The sequence below is a fragment of the Cariama cristata genome, unplaced genomic scaffold, assembly GCF_000690535.1.
Source record: "Cariama cristata isolate BGI_N322 unplaced genomic scaffold, ASM69053v1 scaffold16315, whole genome shotgun sequence".
NCBI lineage: Eukaryota > Metazoa > Chordata > Aves > Cariamiformes > Cariamidae > Cariama > Cariama cristata.
In genome coordinates this window covers 6469-22387 of record NW_009617093.1, presented here as the reverse complement: position 1 = coordinate 22387, position 15919 = coordinate 6469, and the positions used below count along the sequence as shown (strand labels likewise).

General features: G+C 41.9%; 2 protein-coding genes across 2 annotated transcripts in view; both read right to left on the bottom strand.

Moving 5' to 3' along the window:
• Positions 1 to 1584: 1584 nt before the first annotated feature.
• ADAM20 (ADAM metallopeptidase domain 20) lies at positions 1585 to 3836 on the bottom strand. The gene is given in 2 exon segments (XM_009700411.1): positions 1585 to 1668; positions 1671 to 3836. Coding segments are annotated over 2 exon segments (2250 nt in total).
• Positions 3837 to 10665: 6829 nt separating this feature from the next.
• Positions 10666 to 15919, bottom strand: part of MED6 (mediator complex subunit 6) — a 7577-nt gene continuing 2323 nt past the window's right edge. Inside the window, exons 3-7 of the mRNA XM_009700410.1 lie at positions 13889 to 13971; positions 13078 to 13186; positions 12499 to 12614; positions 11765 to 11792; positions 10666 to 11181 (exon numbers count right to left, since the gene is read on the bottom strand). Coding sequence (XP_009698712.1) covers positions 11051 to 11181; positions 11765 to 11792; positions 12499 to 12614; positions 13078 to 13186; positions 13889 to 13971 — 467 coding nt within the window. The 3' untranslated portion in view covers positions 10666 to 11050. The remainder of the gene's footprint in view (positions 11182 to 11764; positions 11793 to 12498; positions 12615 to 13077; positions 13187 to 13888; positions 13972 to 15919) is intronic.

The window sequence follows — 15919 nt, the reverse complement described above, 5'->3', positions numbered from 1 at the left end:
CTGAACAAACAATGTGTTACCTCACTTCCCCAAATAAATATAAATAACAATTTAAGGATCCATTTGCTTTAGACAAAAAGCCATGAAAAACCGTGAATCACATCCAATCATAATGTAACCAGCCATTTTTGGATGCAGAACACAATCATTTTTAAAAAACATACAGGAAAATGTGTATTCTAAAAATCTAAATGTCATACTTGGGAGGCAGCAAGAGTTTACCGTCATCCTTTGTAGAGTCACCAGCTTCTTCCTTCCCAAATGTTGCAACTGTTGGGGTACTTATCCTGCCTTTCTACAGCATTTGCTAAACATGTCATCTTTGCTTTTCAAATATAAATAATTATTTTAGTAGCATACAAGGGCATTATAGCCCTTAATCCAGAAACACTAGTCCTTTAAAATAAAGTTTTCACTGTAAATCTGGAGTATAGACTCCTCTTTATGCTGATCTGACTGAAAGATCTAGTCACTGCTATAACATAAATAATAAAAATAAAACTTATTGAATGGTATTTCCCCATCCCTCATATTTTTTCATGAGTTAGACACATTTCATCTTGTGTTAAAAAATGAAAAATGCAATGCTTCTGTGTGGCACTCTGTAGAGCTGCAAGGACACATGCAGTAATAGCTTAAGAAGGAATCACATAGTAAACCAAGAGAAACCCCCTGAGATAGCTAAAAGATCTATCAAATATTGCAAGAATTCTGGGTAGGGGAGACTTGCAGAATAGTTCCAAATATTTTAGAAATCCAGTTAACTTGTGCAACCTCACAGACAGCTCCTCTTAGCAACAATAAAATACATAGCACTTCTCAGAAGAACCCAGCAGTCAAGGCCCTGGAAAGCTTCCAGAGAAGAAAGACAATTTATTCTTGTGAAACGTCAGGTTTGGTGTCACTACACTCTTGATGTATATCTGATGTTTCAGCAATGTAATGCTCACTGGCGTGATCTGGATACTACTTCTTTACTGTCTCACAAAATGAAGACCCCGTTCCCTATGACCTACCTCCCTCCTGAAGGGCTACTCCCTGGAAGCAGTTACAAGGGCTTACGCCACAGACACCTGCATCTCACTGCAATACCTGTTTCTTGCCTACTTGCCTGTCACAGATGTGAATTAAATGGAGACTGCAAGAGCAATTTTTTCTCTTTGGTTATTAATGAATGACAGAAGCAATATGTTTACAAACATCTCTCCCCGTGAACTGGAGAAAACATTAGAAGAAGGAGTAAATTGGAGCAAAGAATTTACATCTGTTTTAAGAAGTTTACATTTGTAAACTACTGATATAAAGCATAAAAGCTATACCTATAGTTTACATAACTACTTCAGTTTAAGAGCTCAAGGTGCAAAGAACAGCATGCCTTACTGCCTACATTTATTAACTTAAAATAAACAAAGATAACATTTACTCTGCATTTAATGACATCGCATGAGATTAGAACTATTCAGAACATGTTGAATTATTTTGATGAGTTGTCAGCTGGCTCTGCTCAAGGGTGATTTCCCCACGAGCATCCAAAGCTACTGCTTGTTGGTCTTCGGCAAGTGCTTTGTGGTGGATTTTTACTCCTCAGCAGGTGTTCTCCTTTAGGAACTGCTGGCATTTCCAGTATCTGAAACAACTGCTATCTTCTTCTGTGGAATTGGGCCTTTTTTCCTCCGAAGCCATCCCACTATTTCCTGTTTATAACATATGGTAAGGGTTACCCCAAGGATACAGATAAAAAGAAGACTAAGTAATGGTGCTCCTATTTTTGCTCTCTGAAAAGTCTCCCCAGCTGGAGGGGGTCCACTGTCAACGCTACCTCCAAATCCTTCCCATTCACAATACGGAGGAGCCCAGCCATACCTGCAGTGACAGTTCTTATGATTGTTACACACTCCTCTGTCATGACACTTTGTCAAGTTACAGTCGTAGTTCAGCAGTGATATGCTGGTACATGTCCTGTTGATACAAAGCATATCACTACCACAGGGTGTGCCATCTTCCACAGCCCCCACGTCAGCTATTGGCATCCCTACATGATAGTCAAGACCCCAACACTTTTTATCTCCAACAGGGGTTTGGACCAGCGTTACGTGGTTCTGCAAGAAAGGCAATTTGTTTATGTTTTCACACTGAATCCTACCACATAAGATATTCTCAATACTGCATTTTGTGAAATGGATATTGTTTCGAATACCACAATTCCCAAACCGGTCACCTCGAGTATTCACTACTTTGAAGCAATCTAAAGGAGCGGCCCTGGCTTGTTTGCCAAAGAGATGCTGGCACTGTTTACTGTGGGAAGAACATTTTCCTCGATAGCAATAAGCACCATCTTTGCAAGGGGTTCCATCTTGTACGTACACGTTTGGTGGGCACCAAGGGGAAGTCCCATTGCAATACTCTGGCAGGTCACAGCCACCAGTATTTGCTCTGCAGAGTGTTCCTGCTGGAAGGACCTGACAGCTCTTGCAGCATTTTCCAGAAGCACAGACTGAACCTGCAGTAAACGTACAGTTCGGGTGACAACAAGGATCCTTTCTGCAGTCCGATTCTGAACCACAGTCACACTGCTCTCCACTTTCTATTATCTTATTCCCACAGTATTCACGCTTCATGGTGTAGAAAGTGCCGGGTGCTGGTGGTTGACGAATGCAGTCAGCGCCACGCCCAAGCAGGTCAAAGTAGTCTTTGTAACTGCAGTCACTGAACGCATCAGTGTCGACATCGCTTTCATACATAATGCATTTCTTCCGTCTGCATTTACAGCCCTGCTCATCATGGCGCATCCCAAGATTATGGCCTAGCTCGTGGACAAATGTGGTAATAAATGAGGACAACTTCCTATCAGTGAAGGAAGCAACTGCTGATGACCACTGATTATCACACACGGACCCTAGAAACGCCGATCCCAGGCTCCTTCCAAAGCTCTGAAATGCAAATAAGTGAGCAGTATCATGGTGCATCCGTGGAGATAGGTCTGACTTTCGCCATTTGTTAAAGTCATCGAGTGCCTTATTGACAGAGTTAGTGATGTTTATAAGGTTGCGTTCGGTCCAGATCTCCAATCCCACAAGAAACAGCCGAACAGAAAGCTGTTCATACAGCGAGTCCCCAATGTTGATGATTTCTATGACTTGTCTCAAGACTTCAGATTCATTCCTGCCCCACTTCACAAACCGCACATTGTCCACGACCACTACTATCTTCACATACCTGACGTGTGTCCACCAGTCCTTCAGCATCTCCTCCTCCTCCTCCGCCCGGGGGGCCTTGAACCAGGGTAGCAAAGCCTTTTGGTGCTGCAGCTCCTCCGGGGTCAGCCCACAGGTGGGGCCCAGGGGGTTGCCGGCCTCCTCCATGCGGTAGAGGACATGCCGGAAGGCCGGATCATTGGGGACGGGCTCAATCTCGTAGGTGCCATCCAGCACCCAGAGCACACCGCGGAGGCCCCCGCCGCAGGTGTCGAGGGCCACCAGGGAGCCAGGGCTCCCCTGCACCTCGCCCTGGTAGAAGCAGTTGTCCTGCACAAAGGGGTGCTCCTCCCAGCGGGCCCCATCCTTGCCGTAGGTGACCAAGTTGAAGGGGTGAGAGACCAGGCCCCGCCTGGGCCGCAGGTGCAGCACCTGCGGCCTCCCCTCCACCTCCAGCCAGTAGGAAAGGGCCATGGGGTTGGTGTCGGCCCGAGGGCTCAACTGCCGCGGCACCGTCACCCACCTGGCAGTGGCACGCAGCTCCCCAGACAGGTCCCCTGGGGTGGCAGGGCTCCCCGCCAGGCCCAGCAGCACCAGTAGCCTCAGCAGTGCCCCCAGCACCGCTGCCCGGTGCCGCCCCATGCCCCGCTTTGTGAGAGGATGGAGCCTGGAAGGGCCTTGTCCGGTGGGGCACCACCGCGAGGCCTCCAACTGCCCCTCAGCCGGGAGGGCTGCAGCTGGGGAGGAGCAGCGGTATCGCAGCCCCCCCCTTCGCTTTCCCCCTGTGGGGGGACCCCCTTTCACCTTTTTTTAGAGAGAGAGCAAAAACTGACTGGATATGAAGCTGCAAAACTCTTTAAAAATAGTTCTTTATGAATTCTGAAGCCTCACAATGTAAAATACCAGACTTGAATAAATACAGTTTCACCTGGCTTTCCAAAGTCTACATATTAGCATTTAATCCTGCTGCAGATATGTTTTATAATATATGAAGATTACTTGCCTAAATCTAACCTCTGACAAAACCACTGAAGCTCCAAACCTGGCAAGTGTGCTCTCAGCTGTCCTAACCAAGCCTGAACAAAGATGAGTTAAAAGTTTTTTACAAGTTTCTACACTTAGAGAAAGAGTAAGATATTTTTCATTCCTTTAGGTGAGTTTAGAAGGGTTCTGATACGTAGCCTAAATATTTAAGTTCAGCTACATACCCTTTGGAGGTGTTATCAGCGGTCTTCCACGTTTTCGTTTAGTTTCTTTTGTGTTTTCCTGTGGACTCTTTACATTGTCATTCTCAGGCTTCTTCTCAATTTGTGTATCTACTGAATATTCCATATCATTATCCGATATATTCTCTTTATCTTCTTTTCCATTCTTACATAAATTCTTTTCCCAGACCTTGCCTTTCACCCTGCCGCCTAGGGGTACATCTTAGAGGGCTGCGAGGCAACCTTAAAGACATCTATCTCCTGCTCTTTGAGCATGTTCAGAAGAACAAATGAATCAGCCTACCACAAGCACATTCCCAGCCTTTTACCATCTTCAAGTTAACAGGTGTTTCTCCTTCTGAGCAGACATAGCAAGGGGCCCCAGCTCAGCTTCACACTCCTTGTCACAGATGTTTGTGTTGAGCAAAGGGATTATTTGGTTAGATCACAAGGGGGAAAATAGTGTTTTAATAGCTCAAAGGCTGGCTTTTGCTTTGTTCACTTTTTTTATTAAAGGATAATTTGTGAGTGGAGATCAGGAACAGACTATTTCAGCTCAAAAGAATATTCAGAAAAGCTTAGGGTCTGAAATGAAAAAGTACAGAAATACTAGTCTCCTAGCTGGTTGCTAGGCCACGGCACTCTTTGGAACCCTTTCTCGGCATGTGCCTTACTATAGCTACTACAGCTATACACACATACACCACGAAAAAAGGTAGAACCAGGGAGGAATTCACTTCCACTATGTTCAATGATATAGACGCAAACTAATAGCACCAAGTGCAAAAGCATAAAGCCTATCTACGCCACAGCTGCTACACACCTACAGCAATGTGTCCTAACTACACGACTGACACAACAGCCCTGTTCTGTCATCACGGCCTTTCTAAAGGTTCTTCCCAGTGCTCTGCAAGGACAAGAGAGCTTACATCTACCACTTGGCTGCCATCCCCGTTTTAAGGAACGGCTCCATCAAGACACAGCTTTAAGGCAGTGATCTGGATTGTGGTAAGACAGGATGTCCTGTGCAGCACAGCTATCTATGCACACTGGTTCTTTGGCACATAGTGCTGGGATTCGACACAGCCACAGCTGTTATCTTTTGGGAACTCTTCACAACTTTCTTTTCAGCACTGAAAGCATGTCTGGGATGAAGTCCAACCTGCTATGGCCCTTATCTTTCTCAGCTGCAGGAGGTACACCCTCCCACCACCCCATCTCCATCTCAGGGATCCTGCCTTTCAGCACCAACTTCTGGGTGCTGACCATCACCCTGGTACAGGCAGCAACACTGAACATTTCAAGCTGCTTATGCCAGGCACTGCCCCTGAGGAGGCTGAGCAGTGAGAGAATCAGCTGGCAGAGCCTCCCTTCGCTGCCTCATGCCCCAGGGTCCCTAGTAAGCTGGTACCTTGAGCTGGGCACAGGGCAAACCTAACCACCAGCTGTGGAGGTTACCAACAGTTATCCAAAGGGGCTTCAGAGTCTGTAAACTGGCACCTTGCTCATTCATTGCAAGTGTTGCCAGCATTAGTAGTGTTCACCTTGTAATACAGTACCTTGGATTAAAGAAATGAAAACAGGACACCTGCTTCTATTAGGACCTTTCTAGATATCCATCTAGAAAGATCTTTCTAGATATTCATAACTGTATGTTGTTTGAAATTTATTACTGCTTTACCTAAGAGCAAATAAACTTGTGACCTGTGTTAGCCTTAGATTTTATTAGTTTCAATTTTAAAATTATAGAAACTATTTTCTGTGAAGTCTTTTATGTACAGTTAGTTGTTGAGTAACTGCCCGCTACTTTTCAAGTATCAGTTTTGCATTCCAGGGTTGTGAACATCAGATTATGCCTTTTGAAATAAATAGAACTCGCATCACAATAACTATAATAGAAAAATCCTGTTACATAATCTCTGTGTGCGGTGTCTGTAGTGCTATTTTTAAATGCATACTTCTGCTGTGCGATCATTCCTTAAGTTACAGAAAAGGCCCTACTAAATCACTCTGCCTATTTGCTAGAGACATGTCTTAACCCCACCCCGAAGTTGCCTACTACTTCCTTTCTCTTTTAATATAAATATAACGATACAGTTAGGACTAGAAAGTACTCCGTCTCCATTGTTAAACTCATGGCAGGTTATTCTTGGGATGAAGCGTCAACATAAGTTTGTGATGCTATGTTGAGCAACCAAGCAAGCCCTTCAGTATTAAGGTTACATAAAAAGGGATGACATTCTTGTGTTCAGGTTACCAGAGCCTTGCACTTCAGTACTCTGATCAGGTAAAGATCAAAGGGGAGCAACGGAAATATTCCCATTATATGACAATGAACAGGTTGGAAGAAAAAATGACTGACCTTACAGCAGAGCAGGCAAAAAAATATCACAGCAATCCATAGCTACTTCAACTGCAGAAATGTTTGTTTGGCAGGTGTAACTGGTTTTCTCATGATTCAGTGTTTTTCAAATTTTTTTCAATCCTGTAGCCCCCTAAAATTTCCAGTGAAGGTGCAAGCTCCTATGGAATTGAATCCTACCAGCAAGAGGTTTACTTTTCTCACTTACCTTTTGTTGAGTCTTTAGGAACAGGTCACAAATCCCCAGCAGCCTTGTGGACCACAGGTTGAAATCCACTCTCCTGGCAGAAAGAAATGAAGCCTTCTGATTGTTGAGAGATCAATAATACATCATAACTCATCCCACTGCGAAAATTTCTACCTGCCACCCATCCATCTATGATCCACATTAGGCTACGGAAGGACTCTCGTCATGTAAGTGACCATTTGTTTGTTCTGTGCATGATTACAGTACCAAAGCAACACTTTACCAAAAATTCACGTTCCCCTCCAAGAAAAAAGAAAAACTGTCTTGAACCCTGAATGCCTAGTTATCATCATTTGCTTTGCCATTGAAAAAATATTGAAAAAAACTGAAAAAGCTTATCACATCAGCTTTTGTTCAGAAGCCATCTGTTGGTTCAGTAAGCCGCAATCTATTTGCGTATCTTCACCATTTTTCTCACAGGGAACCTCCATGTCTCAAAACGAAGCTAATTCTCCCCTTTGCCTTGTCCCTCCTATTGCCTATGCCCTTCTAACCTTGCTCCAAGAACAGCTTGCTTTGGCAAACAACACATACAGACTGTCCAAATGGCATCTAACTTTCTTCACTAGGAAAAAGTTACCAAAATACGAAATATGAGGGTGGAGTGGCAAAGATGAACGGACAAGAGTAACATATAGCCTCATCAGACCTTACTTAGAAAGCTGAAAAAGACAGTATTTCTGCTGCACCTGAGACCCCATTAGCTTTACACAGTGAACTGAGGTAGCTAGACTGCCCCTCTTCCTACAATCTGGCTAGATTTTTGCATGTATGTATATATATGTGCACATGTATGCGTATCTGTGCATGTGCGTACACACATTTATATGTACTTTCAGGCTCCCAGGAGAATGTTTCTATTAGAGTCCTAGGTCATTTTTAGCTCCTGCTATCCTGTGATTTAGGCCAAGAAAAGCCCTTTTGAAGTCTGAATGGCTATTATTTTAGAGCAAAAAAGTAGAGATAGCTCTTCTGTACAACCAAATCTCTCCTTTATGCAAAAGAAAGTGACACATAGGGCAAATTTCAGAAATGCTTGCTTACTTCCCTTTCATCTAGAAGCTTTACAAATACTGAAGGTCCTTTGAAGGACTTTAGACTTTGGTGCTCAGGCTCCAAACCAAGAGACGGTGTATAAACATCAGAGAAAAAAAGGCTTAGATCTTCATAAACTGAAAACCATTACTGACTAGAAGATAGCTGCTTAACCGTTTTTTGACAGTACATTTCTTGCAGTTTAACAGTAGTATCTGACATAATGTCACTTGAGTAAGTTCATATCAAGGCTCACTTAACTGATAAAATTATTTTAGAATGTCTTGTCAGCAAGTAACAGGATCAGAAGATACTTCAGTCCCTCATTCCCTCATATGGCAAACCTTCAGCACTGAAGGACAGCTACTTAAGAAATTGACACGCTTATTGGTAACATACCTTACTGCTTTATAATATAATTCTCTCAGTAAAAGATCATTCCCCTGGAAGAGGCTTATCACATCTGAAGGCATTGTTTCATGCATGGAAGCCATTTTCTATCCTCTCAATAGCTTAGATGCTGGCACTTTAACTCAGATGGGATCAGACCAGAAGTCCATCCTTTTTTATGCCCTCTGACACCAGCCAATGCCAGACATTTCTGCAGAAAGCAAAAAAGGCTGTCAAGAGATACAGATGCAAGGACAGTCTGCCCCTTCGAGTTCCACCCTCATCTCTGAATCTGCTCAGATTCTGAGCATGGAGCATAACAATTCAGTCTAAATGTAACTCCAATTCAGCTTCATTAACTTGGGCCTCTATTCTTGTACTACAAGACAGAACAAGAGTCCTCTACTTTTCTACTTGCTTCACAGTACTCAGTTTTATAAAGGCTCAATATTTGTCTTTTTCCTAAGGAACTAAAGTCTTGGTCCTCCCAGTGGCTTCACATGAGAAACTTTCTCCTACTTATTTTATTGCCCTCCTTCAAACCCCTCTACTTTAGGAGAATTCTTTTTCAGACACTGAGCTGTACAATATACTTCAGGTGAAGTCCAGTGACTGATAGAATACTTTGCTCATACTATGTGTTCTAGCATCTTCCGCTAGTAATGTCAAATCTTTCCTTGGTATACGAGTAGTTAATTTTCCTCCCTCAAAAAAAAAAACACAAACCCAAAACCACCCAGAAAACATCCTAGATCTTCATTACAGTGCAGCCTAGTTATCCTTCTTGCTTAAGTTTTTCCAAATTACATACAGGTTCTTAGTAACATGAATAACTACAGAGAAATTCTGTTCCTTTAATGGCCATTTCCAAAGATTTTATTCTGAACATCAAAAATCTAGCAAGGACTCTTGAGGTTCCTCAACCCTTATGCCTCATTTCTGGAGATCCTCCTTTCCATCATGGAGGTGGATGAGGTGATACCTTTGGTAATTCTTGAGCTCCTTGCTTTCAGAGGAATTTCTTTAATACAAGAAAGAATCAATACCCTTTTGTTCTAAGTGTATTCACACTACCTTGTAATTATTCAATGCTGAATAATTAGCTCTGTCTTCTTTTGAGCATCCCAGAATAACTGCTTTCTATACCTTCACTTGATGTAAGAGTTCACACTAGCTTATTATCTACTTATATCAACATTTGGAGAAATAGCTGTTCAAACTTGACCCACATGGTATGAAATGAAGCTAACACACACTTAAGTACACTGATATATGAATTTTCCATCTGTATCTGCATCAACAGCAAACAGCTATTGGCTTACCTACATCTTTGATGTTACAGCTTTGAATTACAGGGCAAAAATTACATGGGTCTTTCCACCATTTAATAGCTACCCTGAGCTGTTTATTAGTTACCGAAACAGGAGTCTTATAACCTCAAAATAAGCTGTGTCAGACTATCCAAGCAAATCTTAGTCTTCCTTCCTACATTTTGTTTGCTATGTACAGACCTTTTTCTTGCTTACTACAGTTTACTACAAGAAAGCAGGTAACAGTGAAAAAAGGAAGCAAGCTATTTCAAGGATTGCTCCGTTACTTCAATGAAAAACAAAACCAAACCAATAGTCATTTCTTTGCAATGGATGACTTCCATTTTTTCTGGGGGAAAAAAATGGTTTGTGTAAGCAACACGCTTAAATAGCATGTCTGATGTTTCTCTTCCACTGCCCTACCTCCTCAGGTCTAAAAGGCAGACAACTAATCAAGGTGATCAGATGCAGCAAGAAAGTGCTAGAAGCACAGAGGAAGAGATGTAATTGATATATTTGAGTTACAGTAAAAAAATGGAGAAATATAAACAGCTTCACTGAGCATGAAACAGCAAGACATTTTAGCCTGTTTTATGTCATCATAAATCTCCCTCACAGAACACTGGCTTTTTATTATAAAAGACCACCTTAGCCATTAAGTAAAATGAATGCCCAAGAACATTTAAAGACTGAGAGCAGTTTGACATCTAATTACATGGATTTGAGCCTCCAGTTATCAAACCTTTTCCCTGTATCCCAAGCATACTAAAAGCACAGCAATTTATAGCAGGCAGCCTAATTCCTTTAGTTGAACTTTTCTTCCTCAAAATAGCACACAATATATTCCTATATCCAAGCAAAAAAATGCTGCCAGCACATATGGCATATTTGCTACTAACAAAGTAATAATTTAAGAAAGGCATTCCAGCAGCCAGGAGTTTTATTTGCCAAGAATTCAGGTATTTATTTTTTTTTTTTATATATAAAAGTTTTTCTTTTTACATAGGAAACCAAGACACAAGGGATGCAAGTTTGTGAAGATTTCAGGAGGCTGCAAAATATGTCCATGTAAAAACCATTCTCAGAAGCCAACATTCAAAATAAGATGAAGACTGAAAACACCTTTCAGGCAGCTCACATCCTGACATTGACATTTGCATGACAGGCTTCTACAGAAAATGCTGTTAGAAGGACTTCAGTCCCCAAATCATCATTCTCAGTGGAACAGCTTAAATATAAAGAAAGGGAAGCAAGAATCTCCTGCTTTCCAGGTACTGACTAATCCAGATGCATAGCAACTTCTCCTTTCACTGGAGTCTCATCCGTTTTTCAGGTGGTCCTTTAGCACCAGCACTCTGCTGAGCATTCTTTACAGTCTCTTTTTCCTCTGGCTTGACGGCTTCAGGGGCTGGTTCTGGTTCCTTCTTGATTTGATCCACTTAAGTAACAGCAAAAGAAAGTTAAACCTCCAATTTTTATTCCTAAAGTACTGTTCAGAGTACTTATAAAAATATGGTTGATGTCAAAGGGGCAAAATGAATTTCAAAGGTATAAAAATAACTAAATTCATACCTATACAGGTAAAAAAGTGGAATAGACCGAAGAGATACAGTTCATGCTTTTCCTGTTCTGAGGTTACTTACGATCAACTCAAAGCCTTCACGTGCTTTCTTGAGCTTGTAGCACTATGCAAAAATCACTAAGATGCTGGACTGACTAAACTGTTCTCTCATTCACCCTTTCACCCTCCCCCTACTTTCAAAGACCATTTCCTGCATTTGAACCTTCAGGCAATACAGTTTTACAGACAGAAAGGGCAGGAGTAGAATACACATTCTTTCAGTTTCACTCTGGCTGTCACTCTTATCTAGTACTTTGCTCTTACCTAGTACTTTGCACAATTAGGCAATGCCAGAATTCCTAACCACCTCAGTAGCAACAGCAAGGAACTTATATGGCAAGTGAAGACACTGCTATATAGTGCCTATTTTTAAAGTCTTGTGAGAATATTAGAGTTTTACCTGGGATAGGCTTTTCTCCAGGCTTTTGCTGTGGGGGAGGAAAAAAAAAAACCACACACACACATCAGTGAAACCAAAGTCATAATTCTTAACCATTCCTACTATTCATTTAGGAATATAAACCAAGCAAAGTCCAGTTAACATTTTATAACATCCAGTTTTTTCTCTGACAATTGAAAAGCACTAAAGCAAAAAGTCAGCGCTTAGCCAGTCTTTCCCATATCTGAGGAGTAAACAGTTTTGTGAGATGCTGCATATATCATTTCTTTTGCTCCCAAGACCACCTGGTGGAACAAATGGCTACTAGAGGCAATTAGAGGTAATCACAACAACTTCAGAGAATGACAAGAATTTCCATGCTAATCAATGAGCCTCCAGAACAATGGAACAACTAAAACAAAATAGCTGTGGTGGCTTGATTGAGCTCTCAAAGCAGGAAACTGGAAGCAGCAGCAAAATCTGATAGCTGACAAGAACAGACCCTCTGGGATTAGATAAGGAATTTGTATAATAAAATTCACCCTCATAGTTTTGCCAAGGTCTTAATGACTCCTGTAATTACAAAGGGGAATTCTACATTCCAATCAGAGCCTTCCATTTCAAATTTATTATCTAATCCATGTTACCATTGCAGAAAGCATACAAAACTCCCATTCAGTTTCAGCTGTTCAAGTACTTATGACTGCCTGAAGTTCTAAGTAAATTACAATAATACTATGGCTTAAGTGTCATACCTGAACAAATCGGGGTGGAAACTTTTGTCTTAGGTCTAAAAGTAAAGCATCTACCCGTTGCCTTTGGAAAATAGAACTTGGTTCTTCTTTCTTCTTGGCTTTTGGTTTAGCTTTCTCTGCAAGTCACAAAAATGTAAGAGAAAGAGTATTAAAAGTTCTGCTCTCTTAGCAGCTCTTTGTTGCATGACAAGTTGGTATTCGTCTCTCCTCTAAACTTCACCTACATTTTTCCTTTGACATCAGTTTTGGGTTTTTTGTGGAAGACAGATTAAGGGCAATTCTTACCTCCTGACAAACTGGTTTGGCTTCTGAAAACGTACTTTGGTCTCCAGTGGGTTGAAGAGTTGCCCACTTTGTCAGCACACAGCACACTATTTTCATCTCCCACCCATGCCTCCATGTTCATCCCCAGCAGCACAGAAGAGCAAGATTCCTTCCACCTGATAGGGAGTACTTACTTACCCTGCAGACAGACAGACACTTAACCTCATCTCTACACCATCACTGTGTATTGCCTCACACTTCTCCCTACATTACCTTCCCTCTCCCAAAGTACACAAGACCAACTAGGAATCATACCTCGTTCTTCTTGATCTTTAAAATGCCACCAGTAGCCCTTGGACGGGTGATACCGACAGTAGGACATAGCTTCTTCAAAAGCAGACTGAATTCCATGCACTGCAGTGAGCTTCAGAACAAGAACATAAAGGCAGTGTTCAGAATTCAAGGAGAAGATACAGAATAAATTTTTGAAAGCAGGGACTTTAAAATTAGTATTCTATATTCACTTTTGTTCTGGGAAGTGAACTGGGGACATCTAGTTTTGGACCAAGAATGTATCTCTTTAACAGGCTCTTACAAGACCTTTTCTGAAGTGCTTTTCTAAACTGACGGAGAAAAACTTGCAAAAGCACTAGTTTACTAGAACAGAAGAAATCAAAACAAACCCGAGTATCCAATTTAAAAAGAAATACCACATCAACTTAAAAACATAAGCCTCATTTAAAGAGAAATATTGCATTACCTTAACATTCCAAAGCAAGCATCACTGAATACGTATTTAATTACTATTTCATATGTATTTGTCATGTAATTTTTCTTTTGATTATTCAAACCTCATGCTGTTCCGCCAGTTGTGTAACTTCAGTTATTCTGATCCTTCATCTTTACACAATGTATCCTACTTTTTGGACCATACTGCGCTCTTCCAGAATCTTTCTTTTCCATGTGGGATGCACACCATATTAACCAGTGGGGTTTATTTTAAGTTACTGTATACTACACAAGATCTTTCCTCAAAACAGTGAGGAAGGGATTTAAACAGCCTGGGGAACAGCCAAAAGTAAAAGCAGATACAAACTCGTATACATCAAATGCACAGAACACTTACAACTCTGGAGTTAATGACAGACCCTAAGTCAGGTGCTTGATAAATCACTCCAGCAATAATATAGTAGTCAGCCAATGGTATAACTGTGGGGAGGAAAAAAAAAAAAGGCAGGATCAATTTAAAGCTCTAGTTGAAGACAGTGTATTTATTGCTGAATTTCAGTAATAACAGCAGAAATTGCAATATTCATCTCATCACCAAATTTTCTTTTTGACCTTTTCCTTCAAGGTGTTTTATTTGCACCTTAGCCACTGACTGATAAGTGGAAAAAAAAAACCACAAAACAAAACCAAGACAAAACCCAAAAAGCCCAATGTCTGCTTTACAGATAGAAAAGCATCAGCTTTAAGTCCTGTCCTACTGCAAACAAATAATTGACCTTACAAGAGTTGGTGTTTTCAGCACTACACAAGAGGAGTCAAGTGAACTGCACTGGAAGTAGTTCCACTTGCCTTTGCTACCAGTAGAAACCCACAACATAAGTTCTCATTCTCCTGGTTTCAGCTTTCTCTAACTTGTACAGTCCTCTCAGTTAGATTTCCCCAGGCCCAAAGGCAGCTAAGCACACACAAGAGCATGCCTTTCTAAATTAGTAACATTCTGCCAAAAAACCAGACTACCGACCAAAGGTATTTGCTAAATCAGATTTTGAACCTCTACGTACTGATCAAAAATTCTTGTTCATTAGAGCTGCAGCGCAGACGAACATCACAATTGCCTCTGTAATACTCTGCCAAACATTCTTCAATTGAGAAACTATAGCGATGCCATCAGCTTCACATTCCCAAGGATCTTACCTGCGCACACATTTGCTCCTGTTCCTCCATCTGTATTAACACATTCTGTCTGAACCTTTTTACTGACAGGACCCAATTCATCCAGTACTTGCATTTTATGAAGCTTGGATACCTGCCTAAATTAACAGATGAAGAGAGCTGGGTGCATATTGCAGCCAGTACCCATTTCTCCTCAAAAGAAAGAGGATTCTCAGTATTTCCTTAGAAGTGGAGCGAGACACAGAACAGCAGCTTTACTGTCTCACAGCTCTGTACCAGTGCAGCCTACTTTCCTAGACAGGTAACTCTCCCTAATCATTGGATATAAAGATTTTTCCAAAATCACTTCAAATGGGCAAAAACATGGCTTAAAGAATCGAAATATAAATTTATTTTTTAAAAAAAAAACACACAGAAGTCCTAAGACAGGCCTGCACCAGTTCTGAGTACTCAACACTAGCTGTAACCTCATTAAATTTTAGTTTTCAGTCCCCACTCTCATGTCTCAAATACACTTAATATTTGTACCATGATAAAATGAAACACATGGGTAACATTTGAGCTAGGGAATTATGCGACTCAATCAAGGTACCTAGCATAAACTGTACAGTCACAATGGGAAAATGTTACCAAATAAGTAAACGAGTGGTGTTCCTCAGGGGTCAGTATCAGGACTGGCGCTGTTTAACGTCTTTGTCGGGGACATGGACAGTGGGATGGAGTGCACCCTCAGCAGGTTTGCCAACAGCACCAAGCTGAGTGGTGTGGTCGACACGCTGGAGGGAAGGGATGCCATCCAGAGGGACCTGGACAGGCTTGAGAGGTGGGCCCATGTGAACCTCATGAAGTTCAACAAGGCCAAACACAAAGTCCTGCACATGGGTCGGGGCAATCCCAAGCACAAATACAGGCCAGGCAGAGAATGGATTGAGAGCAGCCCTGAAGAGAAGGACGTGGCGGTGTTGGTTGATGAGAAGCTCAACATGACCCAGCAATGCGTGCTTGCAGCCCAGAATGCCAACTATATCCTGGGCGGCATCCAAAGCAGCGTGACCAGCAGGTTGAAGAAGGGGATTCTCCCCCTCTACTCCTCTCTGGTGAGACTCCTCCCTGCAGTACTGCCTTCAGCTCTTGGGCCCCAACACAAGAAGGACATGGACTTGTTGGAGTCCAGAGGAAGTCATGAAGATGATCCGATGGCTGGAGCACCTCTCCTATGAGGACAGGCTGAAAGAGTTGGGGTTGTTCAGCCTGG